The 27,501-nt window shown below is 35.4% G+C and overlaps 1 protein-coding gene across 2 annotated transcripts in view; it reads left to right on the forward strand.

Moving 5' to 3' along the window:
• Window positions 1–27,501, forward strand: part of LOC138715488 (follicle-stimulating hormone receptor-like) — a 778,322-nt gene that overhangs the window by 441,697 nt on the left and 309,124 nt on the right. For both annotated transcript variants that reach the window (XM_069848450.1, XM_069848451.1), the window contains one exon: window positions 13,118–13,241. In XM_069848450.1, the coding sequence (XP_069704551.1) occupies window positions 13,221–13,241 (21 nt within the window). In that variant the 5' untranslated portion in view covers window positions 13,118–13,220. The remainder of the gene's footprint in view (window positions 1–13,117; window positions 13,242–27,501) is intronic.

Genomic DNA, 27,501 nt, shown 5'->3' on the forward strand with positions numbered 1-27,501 from the left:
CTTATCTTATCTTATATCATATATCATATCATATCATATATCATATCATATATCATATCATATATCTTATCATACATCATATCATATCATATCATATCATATCATATCATATCTCATATCATATCATATATCATATCATATATCATACTGTATCATATCATATCATATATCATATATCATATCATATCATATATCATATCATATCATATATCATATCATATCATATATCATATCATATCATATCATATATCATATCATATCATATATCATATCATATGATATATCATATCATACATCATATCATATCATATATCATATCATACATCATATCATATCATATATCATATCATATATCATATCATATCATATATCATATCATATCATATATCATATCATATGATATATCATATCATACATCATATCATATCATATATCATATCATATCATATATCATATCATATATCACATCATATCATATCATATATCATATCATATCATATCATATCATATGTAATATAATATAATACAATATAATATAATATAATACGTAACTTTATGTAATATGATATGATATGATATATCATAAACTGTAATATACTATACTATGATATGACATAATTACTTGTATAATTTAAAATTATATATTACTAAATTGTATTTGAATTAACACGAGTAACGTCAAATTCAACAGTGTTCATGAATAAGATATTAAGCATACAAAGAGATAATTTATTACAGTTGTATGAACACTTTTTGTAAAATTAAATGGAAATTAATAAATCAGTTAAAAACCATGCATGTTTCGAAGGAATGCTCCTCCATCTTCAGTGGCAATACCACGACGCTGGTACAGATGTTCGACCGCGTATCGTAGTCAGTCTCCTTTAAGCCACGATACGCGGTCAAACATCTGTACCAGCGTCGTGGTATTGCCACTGAAGATGGAGGAGCATTCCTCCGAAACATGTATGGTTTTTAACGGATTTATTAATTTCAATTTAATTTTACAAAAAGTGTTCATACAACTGTAATAAATTACCTCTTTGTATGCTTAATATACTAAATTGTATAATAACTTATAATGCAATATCAATATCAAACAGATACTCTAATATAGTTACCTGATAAACATTTTCTTTAATTTGTATTAGTTTATGGCGTTCATTACCAACATATTTGTCATATTCAGTAGCATGTTGTAAAGAATAATGTCGTGGGATATTGAACTTCTTAATCAGTTGGATGTTTTATGACAAATTAAACACTTTGCTCATCCACTGCTCTCTACGAAAAAGAACTACTCCTCCCATCATACATTGCAAACATTGGGAGTAGCGGGACGCTTTAGTGTATGAGCGGAAGCTCCGACTTCAAATTTCGCCATCATACTACAGAGTCACCACTGCACCGACACGGAATGACGTACAGTATGCATACGTCACAGCGCTCGGAAGAACCGCTCTTTAAAGCATACAGCGCTAATTTCTCAGAATCACGTGATGTGCCCAGCCCTGATCTAAGCTGTTCTGGATGTCACTGACACTACTGTAAGTTTCTGGAAGTTGATATTCAGAACAGCACAAGTTCATAGTTTGATTATCTCTGACGTGGCAGCCTTGGTGTTTAATAATTTATTTTTTGGGAGCTTGTATGTTGTTTTTGCATCTTTTTTTCCCCAACAGTTAGGCCCGTCATTGCTCCGGACGCACCGCAGACTTAGGCTTATTGTGCTAGCTATGGTTTTCGCATCTTAATGTGTTAATAAATTGTATAAATAATCAAAATGAATCTAGTAACGATGATGATGCCCCAGTTCCACAGTTAAAATCACAGCAATCATCATGAAAAAGAATTACTCATAAAAGTAGGCATAATCTTTTAAGTGGCAAATCATATGTAAATACTGCTGAAACTAATGTGTTATGCTAGGCAGCTTTGGCTGTATGTTTTTGGCATACACAGAGTGTCTGATAACAAATGTTTTATGTATCCTTACACAGAGTTAGTGGAAAAAAGACACCAAATGAGACTATCATTGTTATATCATTTTATTAGGCACAATATTATTGAAACAGTACCAAAGCTATGCGTATTCACTGATGCAGCACCTCTGAAAACAGGAACAATACTGTTTTAAATATTTTCATCATATGATCAAGACTGGACGTTTTGAGTAACCTATATCATTTCCAAGAAAGGACACTCATACTTGCCATGTGACCGAGATTTTAGTCGAATTTAATTGATAAATAAGAAAGATACAATATATACCTCAGAAGAGTGGATAGATGTCATGAAAGCAGCTTCCAATGATATTACTTTTATTAATGTTGATCAGTCTATGTTCAAAGATTTTATAACATTATTTTAAAGATCAAGGCTCTAAACGACATTTCATACAAGTTGAGAGGATGCGATGGCATTTCTTTCCCCTTCTACCTGCCCTGAATCAGTCAATGACAGACTGGTAGCTGTTACTTCTTATACCTGCACCCCACAAGCTGTACACACTAGCAAATAAAATATTAAATAAAGTGCATAAGTGAATATAAAATACAGTGTCACAGTAGTTTGAAAATTACATGTTAGAGTTTATTTTTGTGTAGTGCTTACAATATTTTCAACTAATAATTGATTAGATTAAGGAATGTTAGTTTGTATTATGAAGTCAGGGGGAGCGACACAGATTGTCCCAGTGTATGTGCTTAGAGTAGCAACTAGCGGTGTAGAAAACATTTATCTTCTGTTGTCAGTAACTTTTTAATGTGCCTGTTAATATAAACAGCAATAAAATTCAATGTAAACACTTAGTATGGACTTTCGAAATATAGAGTACTGGTAAACACTTTTAGAAATAAAATTTGTCATTATTTAGAAAGTTAATTAGTCGAACGTTTGTGAGATGGACAGTAGCATCTTCCCCTTCACTGTTGGTAGGGAGTGCGAGTAGAGGGGAAAGCCTATCAACCAAACTGAAATGGGGTTTAGTGCCACTTCCACTAAGTCAGGGAAAATGGAAGATCATATCTTATAAAATAATAGAATACAGTTCCAATAGCTTGACTGCAAGCACAACTTCAGGTGGCTATGTAACCGAAAACTATCGATTTAAAGGGAAGTTAAACGTTGATCTCGCTTCACTTAAAAGGGCATATTAAGGTGAAATTAAACTCAAACCTGCAAAGGCTGCTGACATAAAAAAGTATCTGTCTGCAATTTTATTAATCCTCAACATCGACCATACTTATTCAGAAATATTCAAATAAACAAAGCGTTATTGATGAATCAGTACCTATATTCCATTTTCTTTAACAACGAAAGGTTTACCTCCACCTATGAATAATTATCTGTAGTAATGTCACGAGAGGTCTGAGATCTGCCGATAAATCTCAGACCTCGAGTGACATTTATTAGGACTATTTCGTGAATAAAATAAAAATTTAAATAATATATCCCTAAAATTCGATCATAAAATGTTAATAATTGTATATTAACGAATACTTAACCTATTCAGACATTGTGAAGTTGAAATACTCGTAGATGAATATCGATTATTGCAATAAAGAAATTTGATGTTATTATTCAGTAATGCCAATTGCGAAAAGCGAAATATAGGTTTAACATTGTTAATTACATGTACTGCACTTTTCTCGTATTATTATAACATACTACTAGGTTCAAAAAGTTCCCGGAATTTTACTACCATTTTTCGTATTAATATATAACAAGGGATATTATACATTTGTTTTGTTGGTAACATTCATGATGTCATTTCCTTAAAGTTTGTTGATAATGGCAATTATTGGTTTTGAGTTGTAGGCAATTGTTTATCATAGTGTTTCGTTTGTTCGTCGCATTTTGTAATTATGTCCACAGAGCAAAGTACAAACATCAAGTTCTGTGTTTTGCTGGGGACATGATCAGTATGGCTGATGAAGATGGTGATTTCTTAAACAAAATGAAACTGGTGCTACTTGTACGACCCAGTCCCTAAACGACAGTCATCTGAGTGGAAATCGAAAACATCTCCTCGGAAGCAAAAATTTCCTAGGCACACTTCCAAAGGCAAAGTTATTTTAAATGTTATGTTTTATTTAACGACGCTCGCAACTCAGGAGGTTATATCAGCATCGCCGGATGTGCCGGAATTTTGTCCCGCAGGAGTTCTTTTTCATGCCAGTAAATCTACTAACATGAGCCTGTCGCATTTAAGCTCACTTAAAGCAAAGTTATGTTGGAAGTTTTCTTCGACTCTCAGGGTCTCATGCACCATGAGTTCATTCCAGAAGGTCGTACTGTAACGAAAGAATTGTACGTAGAAACCCTCCGTCGCCTCTGGGACGCAGTGAGAAGGAAACGTCCAGAAAAGTGGGTAGAAAACAACTGGTTCCTTATGCATGACAATGCACCTGCTCATCGCGCAATTATTGTAAAGAATTTTCTTGCCAGGCACAACATAACTGCTTTGGATCACCCACCATACTCTCCTGATCTCTCACCACCTGATTACTTTCTGTTTCCCCGTCTGAAAAGTCATCTGAAAGGACGGAGATTCAATGCTGAAGAGGTTATCGCAAACGCGACGAGAGCACTAAGACGGGTTTCACAAAATGGCTTCCAGGCCTGCTTCCAGGAACTCTACACGCGTTGGCAAAAGTGTGTTGTTGCGGAAGGCAACTATTTTGAAGGGAATGTTGTAGAATAGTGTTTAAGGTACGTTGTTTCTATGATGCTAGCAAATTCCGGGAACTTTTTGAACCTAGTATGTAAATACATTTTCATTATCTGCCGAAATCATAATTTAATTTAACAGTAACAGTGGGGACAGCTATATACCAATGCTTATGTATTCACAGTGAGACATGTTGCTACACAGTGAAGCCATCTCTTTATAGATAGGTCTAATTAAAACACGAATTTTATTACGCCATACGAAAGGCAGTTTGATCAAAGACATTATTACTATGCAATGTCTTTGACTTTGATATGCGATGATGTTACATAAATTTGAACGTCTGTTAATTGTTTAATTTCAATACAAATGTTATAGGCTACAATTTTATAGGTTACGTTAGGCCTACCTGTGGAAGCAGGACCAATGTCAGCTGTGCCTTGTTTCGACCGTTACTTACAATGAGTGCTACACGAAAGCATTTTTTATAGCTCGACAAACGCATTCTCGCTGTAGTGTGTAACGGAACTAAAGCTGCATCTACAAAGTTCAATATTCCAATCGCGTATGCGTGCAATCTGGGAAGAATAGAATCAAGTTTAAAAAGTACGTTCAATTAAGATGCATAAATATTTTGTGTCTACATGGTGCGCCGTTTTGAACGTGGTCTTCACTGCGTAAATATATTAATTAATATTAAATATCAATCTTGCATTCATTGCTTTAAAGTTCAAAGAAAAGTTTAACTGTGAAGTTGCATCTTAATGTATTTATGATCATAAATTTACGGGGAAACAGTTGGCGACAACGACTAAACAAAAGAACGACCATGCGATAAATTGATAGCGATAAATCTAGCTGCAGAAATTATCGCAAAGTCTGACTGTGATTGGTTGGAATTCAAAATTTCATTACACTTCATTGGTCGAAAATGGAATGACGTCATATAAACGAAATAGTCACTTAGTAATAGATATTTCATGTAATAAATTAACAAATAATTATTGTAATTGCCCACATCTATCACCTTCCACACAAGTTAAATATTTAGAATTTTAGACCAGTATTTACGTTGGGATAAACAAATTGATTTCATGTGTACAAGTATAAGAAAGACAATTTATAAATTCATAATACTTCGAAATTTTATCACTGAGGAGGCATTGAGAATAATATTTTTAGCGTTGGTACAATCATTAATACAATATAGTATAATAAATTGGGGTGGAGTAGCATCATCTGTACTTAATCCATTAATTTTATTACACAGGAGATTAATAAAAATTTGTCTAACCAAAAATATGGATTATCCAACAAATTTAATTTATACAGATTTTGAAGTATTAATTATTGAAGAAATTTATAAATATAGTTTACTAACTTACTACCACAGAACTCAAATAAAACATAAATCTAATCGACATGAATATCGTACTCTAAGACAAAAGTCTACTTTCCCATTAATTGAGCCTAAATATCATACAAGTGTAGCTCTGAAATACGGTACTAGTTTCGGCCCAAGACTTTATAATAAAATTACATAGAATTTTCAACATTTGAAATATTTTAAAATTGAAGCTTTTAAAAAAGAAATTTGTAAAATTATCCATGATATATAATATTAACAAATGTATTTTCTTACTTTTTATTTCTGTCGACTATATTAATGTTTTTATTGAATGTCACTGGCTTCTGTCGGATTGTCAATTTATATTAAATTTGTTTTTTTCTCTCTTTTATTTATTTTTGCTCTTGTGTTGTATTTATTGGTTTGAATTAAGTTACTTACTGTATTTAGTAAACTGTCGTAAAGTTTATGTTATATTATTGGCTAAGACCACACCGTACATGAGCCTGGCTCTTATGGTAGTGTCTAGAAACATTTTTGTTTTATAAATTTAATGTGTAGTCAGTAGCTAGCTAGTTAAATAAATAAATAAATTTAGTTGGGAATCTGATAATGAAGTGTGAGACTCTGATAAATGCGAAGTACTCTAACAGAACAAAATGAAATATTTTATATACCTTGAAATTCTATTGCTACATTAAAAATGCATTTCTAATATTAAATACAAATATTTAATCTTCATTACTCAGAATTTTTCCCCTATAAATTCTTCCTTGAAGCAGTGACATTCAAAACAGCACAAAAACTTGACTTTTAATAGAGTCAAAATATGGGAAATTGGACTTTGTATAACTTGCTAACACTGTTTCTGGCTTAAAATATTCTTAATATACAGTTGTGTGAAAAAAATAGTTCAGTAGCTTTAGTAAGTTTATAGATAAACACAAAAACTGATTATCTCAAAACTTTAGTCAGTGGACTTGTCTCGTTCTGCATGTCATGGCTTCTTTTCTTGTTTGGCATGTCTCGAAGATTAACCATCTCAAATTAATGGTATGAGTAACGGTTCATCCTTAATAGGTGCACAGAGCATGTATTGCCATCCTGGCGAAATAGAACTTCATTTTGGAGAAGAGAATGAACATTGTCTCCGTCTTAGGGGCTCGTTTGTACTCCTTGTTTAGCCCAATGCTGTCTCAAGTACAAATCTTATTTCATTTTTACCATTATTACACTACTAATCTTAACGTATTTCCATGTGGGAGTGTACAGGACGAAATCACCATATTTAAATCTACATTCATAATGCTTACACTGCCTCAACATCAAATCTTAGGTAATAGTTCCTTATATAGGGGAGAGTCGGGTAGTATCGGACATCGGGTAATATCGGACAGTGAGTTTCTTTCATCTACCACACGATGATAGTACCTGATTGACATGGTTACGTTTCTGTGATGTCGCATAGAGAAACATAACCATGTCATTCAGGTACTACCATATGGTGGTAGATGAAAGAAACGTACTGTCCGATACTACCCGATGTCCGATAGTACCCGACTCTCCCCTATGTTTTAAATTATCATGTTCAAATATCACAGATTTGTTTAATATCATTCCCCCCTCCCTTTTCTTTCTGTATCTTTCAAGTGAAACGAATTTGGGCAATGTCACTCAACATCTAAACGAGAATAAATGACGTTGCAATGTGAACTACTCTGAATAGTGACGTGCTTACAAATTCCTAATTGTCTTGTAGCACAATGCATCAACTCTATTGACAATGTTACAAGCATTATTCATGAACTTCAGATTGGTTTTATTGTTTCCATTCATTCTCCTGAGATCTATTGCAGCCGGTAAAATGGATCTATTGTTAGCAGCAAATTAAAGAACTTTCACCCGCGCGCCCTATGGAACGAAACTACGACTCATTTTGAGCACACAATTGGCAACTAAACAAGTGCAGTTTCCTTCAAACAACTGCTTTTTTCGTTAAAACGAAAAATAAGCCATCATTTTTATTCGTAATAATATTTTAATAGCAAAGAATGTTACTTGTGTTCCAGTTTTTATTATCAGCTAAAGCTATTCCTTTCTTCATCAAATCTTTAAGTGTACAGAATGTTTATTATGATCAGAGTATGAATATCGAGCAGTATGGGGTCAGAACGACAAGGGAAATGAAAGTAATGTAGAAAAATTCTATCCAAAGTCACTTGTCCTACCACAAACTTGACGGCACATGGAGAATCGAACTCGGTTTCTCTATGAGAGGTTTTAAGACTAAATCTAAGACTAAGATGCTTTAAACTCTCTAGCACTGTATTGCAGGCAACCTCAAGATTCGAATTTGTGTTGGGTACAAGTGCCGGCATTTCACCGTAATGATAAAACCGGAAACTGATAGCATTCCTTAGATTTTCATTTTATACTAAACGCAAATTTATCTGTAAATTCGAATGATACTGTACAGAAATTGCAAATCAGGGTACAAATAAAATATATGTTAAAATTTTGGAGAAACATTCCTAACATCTAGAAGATTGAAATTTAACCCTCCAGTACTCGCGCGGCATACATTTGTAATCCACTGCTATTTATATACGTCACCACACCTCCGTTATCAATGCTGACAGCATTACATTTTCAGTACCTTATTGTTACAGTTTAGCTCTGATGTCTGGTGTATTTGAATGTAATTGTGACTTTTTTCTAAGTAGTAATATGCTTTTAAATCCACGCGAGTGCGTTAGTTTTTTAACAGGAAAGAATACAAGAGCATATTTTCCATTTCCTTATATCTAATTTGATTTATTGCTATAAGCCGTTCAAAAGGCACTTTTAGACTACTTTCTATTGTTCCAGTGGTTATTTCTTCCTGGAATATTATTAATTGATGAACTAGTGGACTTACTCCTGTTAAATATGTAATATTTGTCCGGCTTACAGCTGTTTCAGTGCTTCACGCACCATCATCAGAGCCTACTAGATCGCGGCGTCATCTCGAACTTCTCTGCCTGTTAGGAGGGTGTGTTTTATTGTTGGAAGGTGTTGAAGTGTGGAGTCGAATAGTGTGTGTGTACTGAAATTGATTTGTGTGTTGAGGATTTGATCGGGGTGTGTTTTAGTGTGTTTGTATATTTCGTATTGTTCTAGTGTGTTGAGGTTTTGGTTCTTGGGTTGTGTGTGTAGGATTTCCATGTCCGTATTTATGTTATTGTATGTATGGTTAGTATTGGTTATGTGATCGGCGTATGTAGATGTATTGTGTCCTATGGTTATAGCTTTAATGTGTTCTTTGTAGCGTGTTTGGAATGATCTGCATGTCTGTCCTATGTAGAACTTGTCGCAACTATTACATTTGAGTTTGTATACACCTGTGTGGTCGTATTTATTTGTTTGTGTTTTTTGTGTGTTGAGATGTCTTTGTAGTGTCTTTTCTGTTCTGTATCTTATGTTATATTTCTGTTTTCTGAATGAAGATGCGATCTTATGTGTGCTTTTGTTTTCATATGTTAGTGTGATGTATTTCTTGTGTTCTTGTGTTTGTGTTGTGTGTTTTTGTGTCTGTTAAGTTTTTGTTTTGTCTTCCTTATGACGTTGTCTATTATGTTTGGATTGTATCCGTCTTCTTGTGTATTTGATTGTGTTCACTTCTTCATTGTAGTGTTGTTGGTTTATGGGTATGTTGAGTAATCTGTGTACCATTGTCCTGAATGCAGCATGTTTGTGTTGTATGGGGTGGTTAGATGTGTTGTGTATGTGTGTGGTGGTGGTGGTTGGTTTTCTGTATATTTTGAAGGTGTGTTTGTTGTCGATTTTTGTTATGGTGATGTCTAGGAAATTTATGGAGTTGTTGTTTTTAAGTTCTAGTGTGTATTATCTCAACACACAAAAAACACAAACAAATAAATACGACCACACAGGCGTATACAAACTCACATGCAATAGTTGCGACAAGTTCTACATAGGACAGACAGGCGGATCATTCCAAACCGCTACAAAGAACACATTAAAGCAATAACCAGAGGACACAATTCATCTACATACGCCGATCACATAACCAATACTAACCATACATACAATAGCATAAATACGGACATGGAAATCCTACACACACAACCCAAGAACCAAAAACTCAACACACTAGAACAATACGAAATATACAAACACACTAAAACACACCCCGATCAAATCCTCAACACACAAATCAATTTCAGTACACACACACTATTCGACTCCACACTTCAACACCTTCCAACAATAAAACACACCCTCCTAACAGGCAGAGAAGTTCGAGATGACGCCGCGATCTAGTAGGCTCTAATGATGGTGCGTGAAGCACTGAAACAGCTGTAAGCCGGACAGATATTACATATTTAACACGAGTAAGTCCACTAGTTCATCAATTAATTATATTCAAGTGTTAAAAGTGGTGTACGCAAGATTCAAAACTGGAATATTAATGATTACGTGGACATAATGGCATTTGATGATATAGAACGACTTCTTCTCATGAAACAGACACGTACTTGAACGTAATAGTGACTTAAATTTTAGGAGCAGGAGTTAATAAGATAATAACTCTAGACCAGGCCTGCACAAACAGCGCTCGCCGAAACGGAGAGGAAAATGCGTCAGAATGACATAGACTTGCTATAGGTAGAGGAGAGGGAAACGACCACTCAGTTATCTAGAGGCGTGCAGTGTGTAGACCTATTCTCAGTAACTGTTTCACGTTGCTTACCTACTGCTACAGTACAGTATGGAGGAATCTAAAAGACGGAACATAACATTTAACATTTAACGATTTACAGCTCGAACTTATTGGTCTTCGATGTGACTAAGGGCTAAAGATCGTTTGGATAATACTACTAGCCTGGTTGAGTTTTACAAGACTAAACATTAGCAATAATAACCACGACTACACAGGCTGGCTGTGAAAATGATTGCTATGTTTGGCTCAACATTTATATTTATGAGCAACTGATTTCTATAATCGACTTTAATAAAGGCAGACATCGAACATCTGTAACTGATGTTTCATTATGATCAGTAGGCTACTGTTCCTTTCAGCTGCCAACAGCATAAAACCCCGTTTTGATGTACAGATAAATAAAAATATAACAAAATGATATTGTACATTTAGGTAGCTATAGAATTTATATTACTTCTGTAAAATAAATATTTCTTTATTAATTAATAGGCCTAATAGTCCAAGATAGTTTTGCAAACACCGAACGGGAATTCATTTCATAAGCACTCGTAATAGTACTTCCTGTTCTGTATATTTTGTACGAGATCACCCCTTCTTCCAGTCCACCCTTATACAGAGCGCAGCTAATATCTGCATTCCGCTCGTGAGCTGTGAGCCGGCTCGGAGAGCGCAAACCTTGTGCAGGGCTGCTGTAGACTTCAGTTTATAATATCTAATAATTTATTATATATAATAATAGTAGAGTTTTTAATTACATTCTTTGCATTATAATACCACTTATTACATTATGCTTTTTTAGTTGGTTATTTAATGACGCTGTATGAACTACGAGGTCATTTAGCGTCGATGAAATTGGTGATAGCAAGATGGTATTTGGCGAGATGAGGCCGAGGATTCGCCATAGATTACCTGGCATTCACCTTACGGTTGGGGAAAACCTCGGAAAAAACCCAACCAGGTAATCAGCCCAAGCGGGGATCGAACCCGCGCCCGAGTGCAACTTCAGATCGGCAGGCAAGCGTCTTAACCGACTGAGCCACGCCGGTGGTTTACATTATGTTAACATTACTGATTTAAATAAGAAATTCAAATAGACTTACACTCTTATATATATATATACACACACATATATGTTGTAAAATTACATATTCATCATACATGCAGAAGTACTGAGTATATGAAAGAATGGGATGGAATACAAATGTAGTCCGCGCGAGCACTGGTGTCACAAATTACGTCGCGAGCACTGAAGGGTTAAGTTACATGAACACACTGGGTGTTCATTTCAAAGTGTGTCATGACGTCACTGTTAGTGAGTCAGCGATTTGAAGCGAGTTTCAGCTTTTATGTCAGAACAGTTGCCTATTAATCAAGGCGTTCAATCTGAACTTGAGAACGTGTACGTTATAACTTGAACGTCGTAGCAACAGATGGCGATCTGTACGGTCTGTGTGCCACCATAACCTCTTTCGAACTGTGTTATGCGCGGACAAGTCGTGCGTAGGGTACTTGTTATCATCGGTTGCGTACGGCAACAGTCCACAACACAAATCAAATGCTCCGTGTCCATGTTGACCGTCGAAGTTAATGCCAACAAATACGTAAGTAATCGTCTTAACCCTCTCCCCATATCCCGACAGTAAGGAAAAAACTTACCTCAGTACGTGTTTCCAAACAGTTCACATTCCTGCCACTACCGGCGTTAACTTACGTATCGGTAAGTCTCTGCAGAATGAACGCCGTACTTGCTAGGCAACTTCTCTGGCACATTGGTAATACGCCTCTGCGGAAGTGTAGGAAGATTGAATTCTCTAGGCTCAACGACAAGCCACATGACGGCATACAGCGAGCCATGACACACTTTGAACTGAACATGCAGTAGTAGCGGAAAAGCATTACATCCTTGTTACAGCTCTTTCTATACTTTGGGAGTCACCAGAACTGCATTCTGCAATAAAATGCACTACTACTCCGTACCAGCACAGTCGGGCACATTAAATTTGTTTACCTCTGGTTGCGTTGTATGCGTCAGTCAATTATGCCGCGTGTGTGGTTCAAGTGCTAGCGTCCCGGGTTCGAGATCACATCAGAGATCAGATCGAGATGGAATTTGTGGTGGACAAAGCAGACGTTGCAGAGGTTTTTCCTCGGGTTACACCCGTTTCCCTCTATAATACCATCAACGCTCTCCATCTCCCTCTTAATTTCATCTGTTATCAATAATGGTAAAAATAGGCTGGAATGAAGTCTTAGGGTTACTACAGGTTTCTGATGCTATACGAAGGGCTTGGGGCTTTTGGGCCTGGGGCTTATCTGGCTACTCGTTTACTGCCTAACCTAATGTAAGTGTTTCATCATGAGATCTTGTTCATTTCAGAGTAATCTACATGACGACATCAGTCGCAGGAGAATGGCATCTGTACCGTCTTCTGCTGCCACACTTTTCTAAATAGGGGAGGACACTACGTGGAGAGATTTTCATGAAGTTACCGAAGGCTTTTGTAAGTTTTAGTTGATATTTAATAACATATTTAAGTAGTTTCTGAAGTTCTTCATTAAAAGTACACTGTATGAAGTTTAAAATTTTGGAGATGAGCTTAATAGTTATTTATGAGACAAGTTCGTAAAGGTTCTCTTTTGGCACGAATGTAAAGTTTGTGAAGCGAGTCGAAACCTAGTTTCACAACATACGGGAGCCAAAAAGATAACTTTACGAACATGTATCATACAATATTTTTCTATAATACCACAAATTTACATTAAATAAATATTTCAAGTAGGAGAGGTTATAAGGTCATGCCATGGATGTCTAAACTCAGAAGCATTAAGAAATAAGTATGCATGGAATTACTTGCTTACTTACTTATTTACTTACTTACAGGCTTTTAAGGAACCCGGAGGTTCATTGCCGCCCTCACATAAGCCCGCCATAGGTTCCTATCCTGAGCAAGTTTAATCCATTCTCTATCATCATATCCCACCTCCCTCAAATCCATTTTAATATTATCTTCCCATCTACGTCTCGGCCTCCCTAAAGGTCTTTTTCCCTCCGGCCTTCCAACTAACACTCTATATGCATTTCTGGATTCGCCCATACGTGCTACATGCCCTGCCCATCTCTAACATCTGGATTTAATGTTCCTAATTATGTCAGGCGAAGAATACAATGCGTGCAGTTCTGTGTTGTGTAACTTTCTCCATTCTCCTGTAACTTCATCCCTCTTAGCCCCAAATATTTTCCTAAGGACCTTGTTCTCAAACACCCTTAATCTCTGTTCCTGTCTCAAAGTGAGAGTCCTAGTTTCACAACCACACAGAACAATCCATGGTATAATCAATAATCCCTGGAATTACGGCCTGTTTTATTCATGCTCACGATTTTATGCCGTCTAAACTGGTCATAATCACCAAAGCGGTTAGAAACAGTTGAATGTTATGAGTATTACATGTAACTTCGGAATAATAAGGGCTACCTTGTAGATATGAATGTTAAATTTGTTACTTACTTGTGTAAGTATAATATTTAAGTAATGCAAAATCGAGGTAATGCATTAATTTCTTACTGAATGAAGATTCTACATTGAATATTACATTTCCTTTGGTAGTGCGTAAAATGAATAGCAGTGTGTAAAGTGATTACTAACTTTTTTACGCACTAATGTTTTAAAGGCTCAATACACACTGATAATAGTCGGTAAAATGCAACTTGCACTATCGTACAAAAAATAACTTTTGCATGTCAGATCACTATTTCAATATTACGAGTACTTCACTTCAATTGTTTGCGATTTTATGTATTATTTTGAAAATAATAATACATTGCTTTACAATTCCTTTTTACAATCTTAACTCTAAAACAGTTTTTTAAAACTTCGGTACATGTTTTCATATTAAACATTTCAAGGCTTCCTATTAATATGATGTACTGTATATACTATGATATATGAAACAAATATTCCATCACATTTTTTTTCAAATTCAAATTTATTTACAATTTACATTTGAATTGAATACATATGAATAGATACCCGAAATGAGCATAATGCTCGTGCTCGGGTACAGTCCAGTAATCTACATAAATTTTACAGGGTTCAAATAATAATGCTGATGATATAAATAATAGTAATAATAATAATAATAATAATAATAATAATAATAATAATAATAATAATAATAATAATAGAATAATCGTGACAGAAATGATACAAATATTGTAATACAAAATAATTCATTAATTATAATAATAATAATAATAATAATAATAATAATAATAATAATAATATTGATAAAACAAATATTTACAATAATAAAATAAATACTAAGACGGATAAAATAAAATAATAAACCACTAGCGAGAGTTAACACAACTTAAATAAGCATATAATAACCGGAAAATATGCCAAACTCGAAAATAAACAGAATAGTTCGTTGTATCGCAGACGACAGCAACCGCAGTATTGACATTGTGTTGTGCATTAATGGTAGTAGTGGGGAGCTGAAAGTCTATGCAACTGCCGTTCTCTTCGAATCTTCTCGTAAATCATGGGAAGTTAAACGTAACTATTTTTCCTAACTCCTACTGATCGTATCAGGTCGCGTATATAAGAATAGAATGGATTCTAACATGGCTGAACAATTCTGTGTCCTACTCATGGAACGAACACATGTCCTCGTGAATTGTAACTTCCGCTACTATGAATGCTGGTGGAAGACATATCAGACTACATCACTAATTTTGATAATTTCTACTATGTAATAGCTATTGTATACTCTTCTATTTTTACAAAACGCAAAGTAGTATATTCGCAATGCAGTACGATGAAACTCTTATTCTTCGAATAATATTATCTAATATTTGCATGATGCTTAATTACTTGCATATTTATAAATGGCTTTTACAGAACCCGCAGGTTCATTGCCGCCCTCACATAAGCCCGCCATCGGTCCCTATCCTGTGCAAGATTAATCCAGTCTTTATCATCATATTCCACCTCCCTCAAATCCATTTTAACATTATCCTCCCATCTACTTCTCGGCCTCCCCAAAGGTCTCTCTCCTTCCAGTCTCCCAACTAACACTCTATATGCATTTCTGGATTCGCCCATACGTGCTACATGCCAGTGGTAAATGTGTATTTAATTATTTAATTAATTTGAATACAAGAATATAAGAAGCTTCCGTGACCATGATTCAGTTATGCAGAAAGACAAAGGCATTAATAATAGATAAGCAACCGCTGTCTGGATAAGTCGCAATTATGAACCGAAAGCATTCATAGTACATAAGGACCCCGGTGTGGGAACGTCTCAATTATAAGCCAAAAGCGTTAATATTAGGTCTGGAAAGTCTCAATTTTAAACCAAAACCGTTTTGGGATGCTTGTTAAATTGGAATAAGCATGCTTATAGATCACTGTTGGTAGACTTTCTCTCTCTCTTTTACAGAGGAGGGACCCGAAGGCTTACACTGCAGCCTGAGGCTTATTGTGCTTACCACTCCTATTCTGTGAATGATTGGGTAGCCGCTAGGCTGCGCTCTTGTACAGGGACATCATTTTATTTTTACTAATATTTTTAATATTAACCTGTCTATACCTTTAGAGAACCGGAAACACCGCTTGCTCCCCCTCCAAGACTGGAGTTCGATGGTACTGGCATAAAACACAAATCACTCTACTAGGTATAGGAAGGAAGAAAAGTAGTTCATCCATTTACGTAAACTAGGAAATATCGCAATTTTGAGTTTGATAATTTTCATTAGGCTTTTCTTTAATCAGAGTACAGTACTGTATTAAGAATAAGTGTTTTTACTCACGAAGTGAGTTATCCATGCGAACGTATTCATTATGCAGTGTATACTGTCTACAGCACATTAGCGTACAATATAGAGAAAGAAGTTAAATTGAAAAATAATCATAAAATGAATATTTAATCACAATTTTGAAAATGGTGGCCGTTCATTTCGATACAGGCTTCAGTTCTTTTGTGCATATTATCGCACTATAGACTATTGCATCTAATTCCAATTGCCAGTTTCGTCCTTCGTACTAGTAACTCACGTTGAAATAATTCTGTACCTGCTCTACGTACTGTTAATTCAATCTTCACTTCTGCCCGACCCGAAAATATAAAATTACTCAGACATGCTATCTACTGTCCGTCCAAGTGGTTATGCCGCAGGATTGTAGAAAGGGAGGAAATCACGTGACAGTTGATTACTTAACGAGGCCCTTTTATTTAAGTTAAATTAAACAGCTGTATAATATTACGTAAACGCCCAATTCCTAAGAGAAATTAATGTTTTCAGAAAAGAGCTAAGACAGCCCAGCTATTACAGAGGGGCGAGCAGAAGCAGATGGGGGAAATCGGGATGCGACGTAGGCAAACGGACAGTACCTGTGCGAAAATATGATTCAATATTGAAAGCTCTTTCGTCACTGGAAAACGCGAACATATTTCTGGAACGTACTATACTCAGTAACTCAGTACTGCTTACTATCTGCGGTCTTGGTTCTGTGTGGAGTTGGAACTTCCTTAGTAGAAGGGGTGGGAGTGAAGTACATTCAAAAACTCAGGTACAATAAAAATTGAAGTAAAAATAAAATGATGTCCCTGTACAAGTACAGCACACCGCACCCTTGAACTTAACACGGGCTATAGTATGGATCATGATAATGATGATATGTGAATTAATTATGGAGGAATGAGTCCGAGATCCAACGCTGAACGTTACCTAGCAGTTCTGCTTCAATTGATTGACACAAAGCTAGAGAAAAAAAATAACTAGGTAACATGTACCAACCAGGACAATATTTGAACCTGAGCCCGCTTGTCTGACGGTCAGACGTGTTAACCGTTACTCCACAACGGTGGACGTTTGTAAGTTCAATGAATTAAAATATCAACCACCAATACTACATTGTATCTTATCACGTTAAGATTAATACATTTGTTGTAGTTCGTAATGGCATCTTGCATTTTCGATGCCGGCTTGACAGCACTGCAGTGAACCTAAGCTCTGTCGCATTCAGTTTAACATCCCCGGAGACATTCTGACAGTATCACAAGCAACAAGGTCTCTTAGCAGGATATCCTATCCAAAATCACTATCTGCAGGTCTCTCGTAGACGAGACAGTTTATATGATTCCACAAGAAAGATCAAGTGGGATCAGATCAGCGAACGAGCTGGCCAAGAAACAGAAGATCCTCTTTCTATCCAGCTTTGAGAGGAAGTTTGAGATATTGTGGAGGTTCCGAGGTCAGACCTCCGGTCTGTCATGCAGGAGGCTAGGGTTCGAGTTCCGGTCAGGTGTTGGATTTTTTATTGAAAAATCCATCGTGTCACTTGTGGTTGACAAGGTCGCAGTTGTAATGTTATTAACTAGTCAAACATAGTTTCCCTTAAAATTTGAGGAGAAAAATTCGCTCCGGCGCCGGGGATCGAACCCGGGTCCTTGGTTCTACGTACCAAGCGCTCTGACCACTGAGCTACGCCGAATTCAATCCACAGCACCGGATCGAACTTTCCTCCTTCGATGTTTCCCTTTCTGGCCTGACTGTAAGATAGGCATATATATATATATATATATATATATATATATATATATATATATATATATATATATATATAAAGGGTGCGTCAGAAAGAACGGATGGATTTCAAACTATCGATACGCAACGAGGAGAGAGATATAGTGAGGGGGACCACGACTGTTGGGTCAGCCAGAGAATGCAGTTTCAGTTGAGAATATGGTGTTGGTCTGGTGTACAACGTGCTTTCATCGTAGAGACATTTTTGAAAAATGAAGAGTCTGTGATCGCCACTCAGGACTCATTTCGACATCGGATGTCACGCTAGGATTCCAACTCGGAATACAATTTTGTGGTGGGTGGCTTCATTTCGTATCACAGGTTCAACATTAAAGAAGAAATCACCTGGACGAAATTCTATTGCACTGAGATTGTCCGAGGCTACGGTAAGATCTCGCTCCCTGCGACTTCTTTCTTTGGGACCATTTGAAGGCGTAAGTTTGTAAACATCGATCACATACACTGGACGAACTGAAGATAGCGATTCGTGAAGAAATCGTGGCAATTGCACCAGCTATGACTGTGAAAGTGATGGCGAACATCAGAAAACGCCTCGATGCCTGTATTGAAAGCCAAGGACATCATATGGATAATGTTGTTTTCCATAAATAAACTGCATGTATTGGTGAATATGTTGATAACAATACATTTTCGATTTGATGAATCTTTACAATTTTCTTGCCATGTGAAATCCATCCGTTCTTTCTGACGCACCCTGTATATATGTTGACGTGTATCCAATGTCAACTGCCATTATACTAGGAGCGCACTCAGCTGAGTTACTTGTTGGCCGGAAATCCGCAGTTATTATGCACTGCTAGCTGAGAGAATATTATAGATATATTAATTTGTCAAATTAACATATTAATAAATTAATATATCTATAATATTCTCAAGTATTAAGTGTCAATATTACAGATAAATTCTGTAGGACACATTAATGTATCTGTAATATAGTTTCTATTGCGGATAGAGGCAATATTTTTTGTCATAAACAATTGTATGTTTAATGGTTGGTTAAAAACACCAACTAGTAAAGAGTAAGTCCTCCTCCTGAGTTCAAAACTGAGCTATAGTTACGGTACCTTCGACATTTCGACACAAACGAGATCAGTTTTTCCACCAAGCACAATTCCAGCCCATACTGTTACCGTACCTCCGCTGAACTTGTTCACCTCCTGGACATGGCGAAGCGGCAGACAGTGAGACACGTTCTAATAACTCCAGCCGGCGATCGGGGAATGCTGTGAAATTATGACGAAATGTTAGATACCTAATATGGAGAAAAACGGAAGGATCCCGATTAACTGCAGCAGTGTGCAATGTGTTTTGAGAGACGCACGGAGTAGGCTGGCCTAGGGGTAAGTCGCAGTCCTGGGCCATAGTCCCCCTTACCGTAGATTAAAAAAAATAAATAAATATCCACGAGCACCATTTTCAAAGTTAAAATCATATGCTTTGACCGGAATGTGTCTCGTGGATATCTCAATAATTTATGCGAGGAAAACCGAGACACCATGCAAAGAGTTGTAGGAATGCTAGCTGCCCTTCAGCGTCAGGTTGATGTTGCCAGAGCTCTAGGGACATTCCAATGCGCCGTTAGCCATTTATTAAAAACTAGCCGTACCCGTGCGCGCCGCTGAACCCGTTGGAAATAAATATAAAGTAATTATTTAAAAAAAATAGGACATTTGATCCAGGGAACATTCGTGTTTGATAGAAGGATAACTCGTTTATTATGTTACTTAATTTCAATTGTATTTGCATAATTAAAATGCGATCATTTTGATCCAGAGATCACTCATTTGGTCATAAAAATTATTTTAGGAAATACAGGAAACGAAAGTACAGAATAGCCTATCAAGTTTTCTGTGCATAAGAAGCTATTTTAATCTTACCTGTCCTCGATTCACTCAGAAGTTACTGTAATAACATTATAGCATTATGTCCATCTAGAGAAACTACACTTTCCAATGGTGAATTAATAATTAATTATACAAATCGGTTAATTTAGCTTCCGATATTACTTCATACAAACACAGAAACATTGTCTGTAGGCTATCTTTCATAGCTTTCGATTGTTGCTGTCCAAGGCCCCTTATAGACGAAGTCATTTGTTTTTTAATTCATTACACGGCCTTAGATGGCAGTTATTTTAAGTTTAAAACTCATTTATCTCATTAAATATCAGTCCTATCAAAATTTTCAAGGAATAAAACTTATCGGAAATTATTTTTAAAGAAACGTTTTTTATGTAACATTTTTCACAAAAATCAATAATAAGCGAGATATTTCGATTTATTTAACTCAGGCCCCCTTATAACCCCCCTTTTAAATAAAGTATTTTGAATGCCATATAGCCTAAAATCTAAGTTACAACGAACTTAATTTATTTTCCAATTTTCATCGAAATTCGTTCAGCCATTATCGCGTGAAAAGGTAACAAACATACAGACAGACATACAAACAGAAATTTCAAAAAAGCGATTTTCGGTTTCAGGGTGATTAATTATATATGTTAGGACCAATAATTTTTGGAGAATCGAAAATTACCAGAAAAATTTTGGCTACAGATTTATTATTAGTATAGATAGATACAGGGACATCATTTTATTTTTACTTCAATTTTTATTGTACCTGAATTTTTTAAAGTACTTAACTCCCACCCCCACTACTAGTAAACTTCCAACCTTCCTCCACACAGAACCAAGGCCGCGTATGCAGTCAAAGTATACATTAGACTTCTGAGTTAGTGAGTATAGTACGTTCCAGAAATACTTTCCCGTTTTCCAGTGACGAAAGAGCTTTCTATGTAGAATCACATTTTCACACAGGTAATGTCGTCCGTTTACCTACATCGCATCCCGGTTTCCCCCACCCGCTTCTGCTGGCTCCATTGTAAAGACTAGTGGTTCGGCTGTCTTAGCTCTTTTCTGAAAACATTAATTTCTGTTAGGAATTTGACGTCTGCGTAATATTATACAACTGTTTAAAATAACTTAAATTAAAGGGCCTCGTTAAGTAATTAACTGTCACGTGATTTCTTCCCCTTTCTACGTCCCTGCGACAAAACTACTTGGACGAACAGTAGATACCATCCTCTGAGTAATTTTATCTTTTCGGATCGGGCAGAAATGAGGATTGAATTTACAGTACGTAAGGTACTCTTTTATAGAGTAGTTACAGAATTATTTGAACATGAGTTACTAGTACGAAGGACGAAACTGGTTAATGAAATTAGGTACAATAGTCTGTAGTGCGATAATATGCACAAAAGGAACTGAAGTCTTTATCGAAATGAATGGCCACCATTTTCAAAAATGTGTTTAAATATACATATTATGATTGTTTTTTCAATTTAACTTCATTCTCTATATTGTATGCTAATGTGCTGTAGACAGTATAATATACACTGCAAAATGAATACGTCCACATGGACAGCTCAGTTCGTGAGTAAAAACACTCATTGTTAATACTGTATTGTATTTTGATTAAACAAAAACCTAATGAAAATTATCAAACTCAAAATCGCGATATTTCCTAGTTAACGTAAATGGATGAACTACTTTTCTTCCCACCTATACCTAGTAAAGTGATTTGTTTGTATTTTACGCCAGTGTCATCGAAATCCAGTCGTGGAAGAGAGTAGCAAACGGTGTTTCCATTCTAAACCATTAATCCAAAAGTATAACCAGGTTAATACTAGAAATGTTAGTAAAAATACAAACCAAACGAAAACTTAGTGTTACTGCACCAATCCTTGCATCTCGCTTGCTAGAGACAAATGACATTGCTGTTCACGTTCAAACCATCAGGAATAGTCTGCATGAAGCAAACCTACGTTCTCGACGACCTCTCAGATTTCCAGCAATGAGGAAGGAAAATCCCGGGAAAAACTGCAATAGCCACAGCAACAATGGGCTACTATACTATTCACGGACGAGTCAAGATTTGGACTGAGGAGAGATTCGTATCGCCAGAGAACATGAAGACGACCTGGTAACTATGAACGGCTTCGCCATGTCCAGGAGGTGCACAAGTTCAGTGGAGGTACAGCAATGATATGGTCTGGGGTTATGCTTGATGGAAAAGCCGATCTCGTTTGTGTTGAAGGCTCCTTCATTGCAAGGCCATAAGTGGACACAATTATGCAACAAATAGTGCTTCCATTTGCAGGAGCGATTAGCGAAGAGTTCATCTTAATGCACGACAATGCCGTGCACATGTAGGCAATTGTGTAGAGGAAGGCGTTAATACTGCAGGGACTCGAGCGTTGCCTTGGCCAGCTCATTATCCTGACTTAAATTCCACTGAGCATGTTTGAATTTACTTCAAAGATGAGTCGAACGTTATCTCAGTGATGTTCACACACTTCAATAGCTGAGAAACATTCTTTCTCGCGAGTGGAATCGCATTCCAGACGTATATTGATACCACACTTCTCTCCATGTCCAGAAGGTGCAGAGCAGATATGAACTCAAGAGGATGACCAACTCTTTACTAATTGGCGGTTTCAAGCAACAATTAAAGATAAAATTGTTAATGACAAAAAGTATTCATGTATGTGTAACAGAAGTTATGTTTGACTTACTAATAACATTATTTTTACAACAAAGATCATTTACTTAAAGAGAAAACCCATGAATAATGTTACTAATCTTAATGCTGATTAGATTACGTACTGATAATGAAGCTCTGGTTTATAAATTTCATCATTATTTGTTTTTAAATAAGACAGGGCTTATGTGTTATAAACAGGCTTAAGGCCCGAGATCAGTTAACTATCAATGTACTTACGCATGCACTACATCTTCTTTCAAGCGCGCTAATAGAACAGGCTTTGAATGTAAATAAACAAGTGCTTCGATGGTACAGTCTGGTAACTATGAAAACTGAAGCATTTTGTGCTTACTTATCTTACACGTCCATTCTGCGTTGTCCATGTGAACAAAGATGAACATACGAAAGTTGTCAAATGTAAACCTTCTTTGGGATTCGTCTAGACCAGCGTTTCTCAAACTTTTCTGAAGTGGGGACCACTTTTTTAAGTCACAACAGTTTCGCGGACCATCTTACTCTTGTTCCCTTCGAAAGCAAATTTATCATTTTTGTAGCATATTTTAACACCAGTATATTTATATTTCAAAATAGAATCAATTAATTAAAATTAATTTAATTCAATTAATGTTATATTAGTATTAACTAATTAAGTCAATGTTAATAGAAGAAAATTCATTTTCGTTTTTTCTTAATAATTCAAGGTATTAGAGTTTGGATAATATTTAATTAATTAACTAAAAAAATTAATGTTGGTACTCACATTAATGAGATTCTTGCACAGTTGTTCTATACTTGGATGTATGCTGGCAAGGTTAAGTCAGAGATCGTCACATACATCGAGTCGTTTTCGGTACTTTGTTTGTGTTAGAGTTAATGATGAAAACCTTTTCTCACACAGATAATATGTAGAAGCAAACTGAATTATAATTTCTAAAGCACCATTGTGTAGTTCACTGTATTCTCTTTTCACTTGTGATGAGGTCCAGAAATTAACCATACCTTCCGCTTCGAATTTCATTTTAAGTCCGGTGTCATTCGAGAGTTCAATTAGCTGTTCTTTCACTCTATGAAAGTTTGTTATTTTCAATATCTAAATGAAAGTGATCACGAACCCATGAAAATTCGTCATATTTACTTGGAAAATGAGTTTCAAATTGTGACCTCAGAATTGTATTATGGGTATACGACGTACAGTCCGTGACCATTTCAATGTGCAGACTGGATGTCGGCAAAAATATTAAAGTCGTAAATATATAAAAAGGTTCGATACTTTGGTCCTCTGTTATGAATTCGGGTGGTCTGTGGCTTGGTTACAGGCGCCAGATGTGCAGGGAAAAGGTGGCGAGAAACACCACGTTCATAGTGCTTCAAATTCCTCTTTTGTTGTTGAGAGTAGAGTGGGAAGTCGGTAGACAGGTAGGGTAATAAATTTCATAAAATGTCAGTACTGAAAGAAAAAGTGAAAGGCGATAGTCATGTGTCATTTCCAAACTCTGAGATTTTCAGGTATAGTATGATACGCAATTCGTTTGAATTTTATTTTTCCTTCTGTCTATTTTGAAAGACCACAAGGGCAGACCTCGAGGACCACAGGTGGTCCGCGGACTATAGTTTGAGAAACTCTGGTCTAGGCTATTTTATACCGGGAAAATGTTCTTTCCACATCAGACGAAGTTACTGGTGCATATGAGTAATGAGTCACTAATTGATATGTTTTCAGCAACGTATTTCGTATGTTGCGTATCAATAACAATTCACAATTTTTTGTAACGACGCTCTAGCGTTTCTTTTTCACTACTTCAGTAATTGGCCCAGGTGTTGCATGATTAAATTCTGTAGACACATCATCAATTATACTTATTTTCTTGGATATATGTAAACCCGATTTTTCCAGCTGTGTAATAGCATTTTATAAAATTCAAGATTTCCATTAATTGTTGGAACATTAGTGATTTGAGAACTTTTGCGAAAATGAATTTGAAGTTACGAAAGGGTTACGTCAAGGTTCCTCACTTCAACTCTTTTCAAGATTTATCTCGAAGCAATATTGAAGCACTAGAGGAGGAAATTAGTTAGATGGGTGCAAAAATTGGAGAAGATATGTTGTATAGCTTACATTTGCTAACGATCAAGTGCTTATAGCGGCAGATGGTGAAGATTCCAGTTATATGTTCCGTAAATTGGGTGGGAAATATAAGAAAGGCGGATTATCAATTAATCTCAGGAACACCGAATACATGATTCTGGGCAGTAATAATGAGGATAATTTAGACACTGGTGATTGACAAATAAGTAACTTCTGGATCATTGAAATATTTAGAAGTTACCCTCAGTAATCAGGCCAAACGTGACAAGGATATACATAATAAAATTGGTCAAGGTAAACGGGTGATAAGACAAATTCACTTTCATGGAATGGCAAGATAACAAGAAAAACGAAGATAAGTTTATATAAAATAATAATAGAAAATACAGACGTGGACAAATTATTAACAAAATTGACGATCTTTATGGTAATTCTATTTACAAAATTTGACTTTTCAATTTAGACTACACTTGACAATTTTGCATATTTCTATCATTACAATAGATAGAAATATGCAAAATGTCAAATGTAGGCTATTCTAAATTGAAGAGTCAAATTTTGTAAAAAATATATAATAAAATCTTCAATTTTGCTAATAATTTGTAAATATGCAAAAATGTCAACTGCAGTCTAAAGTGAAGAGTCAAATTTTGTAAAAATATATAATAAAAATCTTCAGTTTTGCTAATAATTGGGAAATATCCAAAATGTCACCTGTAGTCCAAACTGAAGTGTCGAATTTTGTAAAAATATACAAAAAATCTTCACTTTTGCTAATAATTTGTAAATATGCAAAAATATCAATTGTAGTCTAAATTGAAGAGTGAAATTTTGTAAAAATATACAATACAAATCTTCGATTTTTCTAATAATTTGGAAATACGCAAAGATGTCAACTGTAGTCTAAATTGAAGAATCATAGTTTGTAAAAATATATAATAAAAATCTCCAATTTTGCTAATGATTTGTCCACGTCTGTATATGTACCTTGGATCTGAAACTTGGGAAATTAGAGAAAGGATGAAGAAGAAATTATTAGCCCTTGAAAAGGACTTTTGGCGCCGTAGCTGTCAAATTTCGAGGCTGAACCATATTAGGAACCAGGATATCCGTAATAAAATGCAGGTATTAGGAGATATTTTGCAGACAATGGAAGCAAAACGTTTATCGTGGTATGGACATCGTCAAAGAATGTCTGCTGATCGATGGCCTAGCAAGTCTTTAACTGGGTTCCCCTGAAAATAAAAGAAGAGGAAGACCATTGAAATAATGGAACAAAGAGGTTCAGGATGATCACCAGGGGTTTACAAATGGGTGACTGGCACAACAGGAGGACCTGGAAATTGAGAAGCGGGAGACTGCGAGGGTTGTGAAATTACCGCTACTGCAGGGACATCATTTTATTTTTACTAACATTTCTAATATTAACCTAGCTATACCTTTGGATTAACTTTTGAGAACCGGAAACACCGTTTGTGATCTGAACCTTGATCAAATTGAGCAAATAACAAATAAGCAATGTATTATACATGGTGTTGGATCATCATGAGCTTTATGTATAAAAGTATAAATAAAATGAAGGATTACTAATTTCAATGTGATGCAAACTTTTAAAATTGAAATTGAAATTGAAATTGATTGTGTATACATATAACTCATGTTACAGTATGAATACAAATTAATCAATTAGAATTATACGATTTATCAATGATGTTAAAAATTATGAATAAAATGAATATATTAGCTTAAAAATTAAAATTCACATTGTTCGAAGAATGTCTTAGGGTACTATATACAATATTGATGTTGTGTTGTGACTGATGGATCTTATGTTGTCGATTGGTTGTAATTATACATGTAGAATTTCAATCGTGTACTGAAAAACAAAGGTGGGGAGAATCAAAGTTGTAAATCGTAATAGTTATACTTGATATAAGCATTAATTAATAGTCGAAATAGAGAAGATGTAAAGTTATTTATTTTAGAGATGTATGTAATAAATTGTTATAAGATTGCTTACGTACACGTTCACTTGTGAACTGAATGTTATCTGACATTGATACAAATAGTGGTTATTATTGATCATTTAGATCTAAAATATTCATCTGATTTTAATAACATACAGATAATTATCATTGATGATTGCTGTGTGTAACAGATAATTCCATTCTCGACTCATTTAATAAATTACACAAAAATCTAATATATTCTATATTCATATAGCAAATAAACATTTGCAAAACAGATGTGTCTTATGATTGAAATTTATATATACTTATTTTATTACATTACTAGGCATATCTGAAAATATAAAAGTGAATTGTAAATCTCCAATGAAGGTGATCCCAGTAGACCAATCAATGATCTTCAGTTGGACGTCTTTACTAGATAAGATCTACAGAAAAAAATGTCATTTGGAGTGCGCTCAATTAGAGCCTTTGGAATAGAGAAGACCACCCCGCCTTGGTACGTTATAAGCTTTCCTCCACAGGAGCATGCAGTGACGGACCAGTTCTGCCGCCAAA

The sequence above is a fragment of the Periplaneta americana genome, chromosome 15 (assembly GCF_040183065.1).
Source record: "Periplaneta americana isolate PAMFEO1 chromosome 15, P.americana_PAMFEO1_priV1, whole genome shotgun sequence".
Lineage (NCBI taxonomy): Eukaryota > Metazoa > Arthropoda > Insecta > Blattodea > Blattidae > Periplaneta > Periplaneta americana.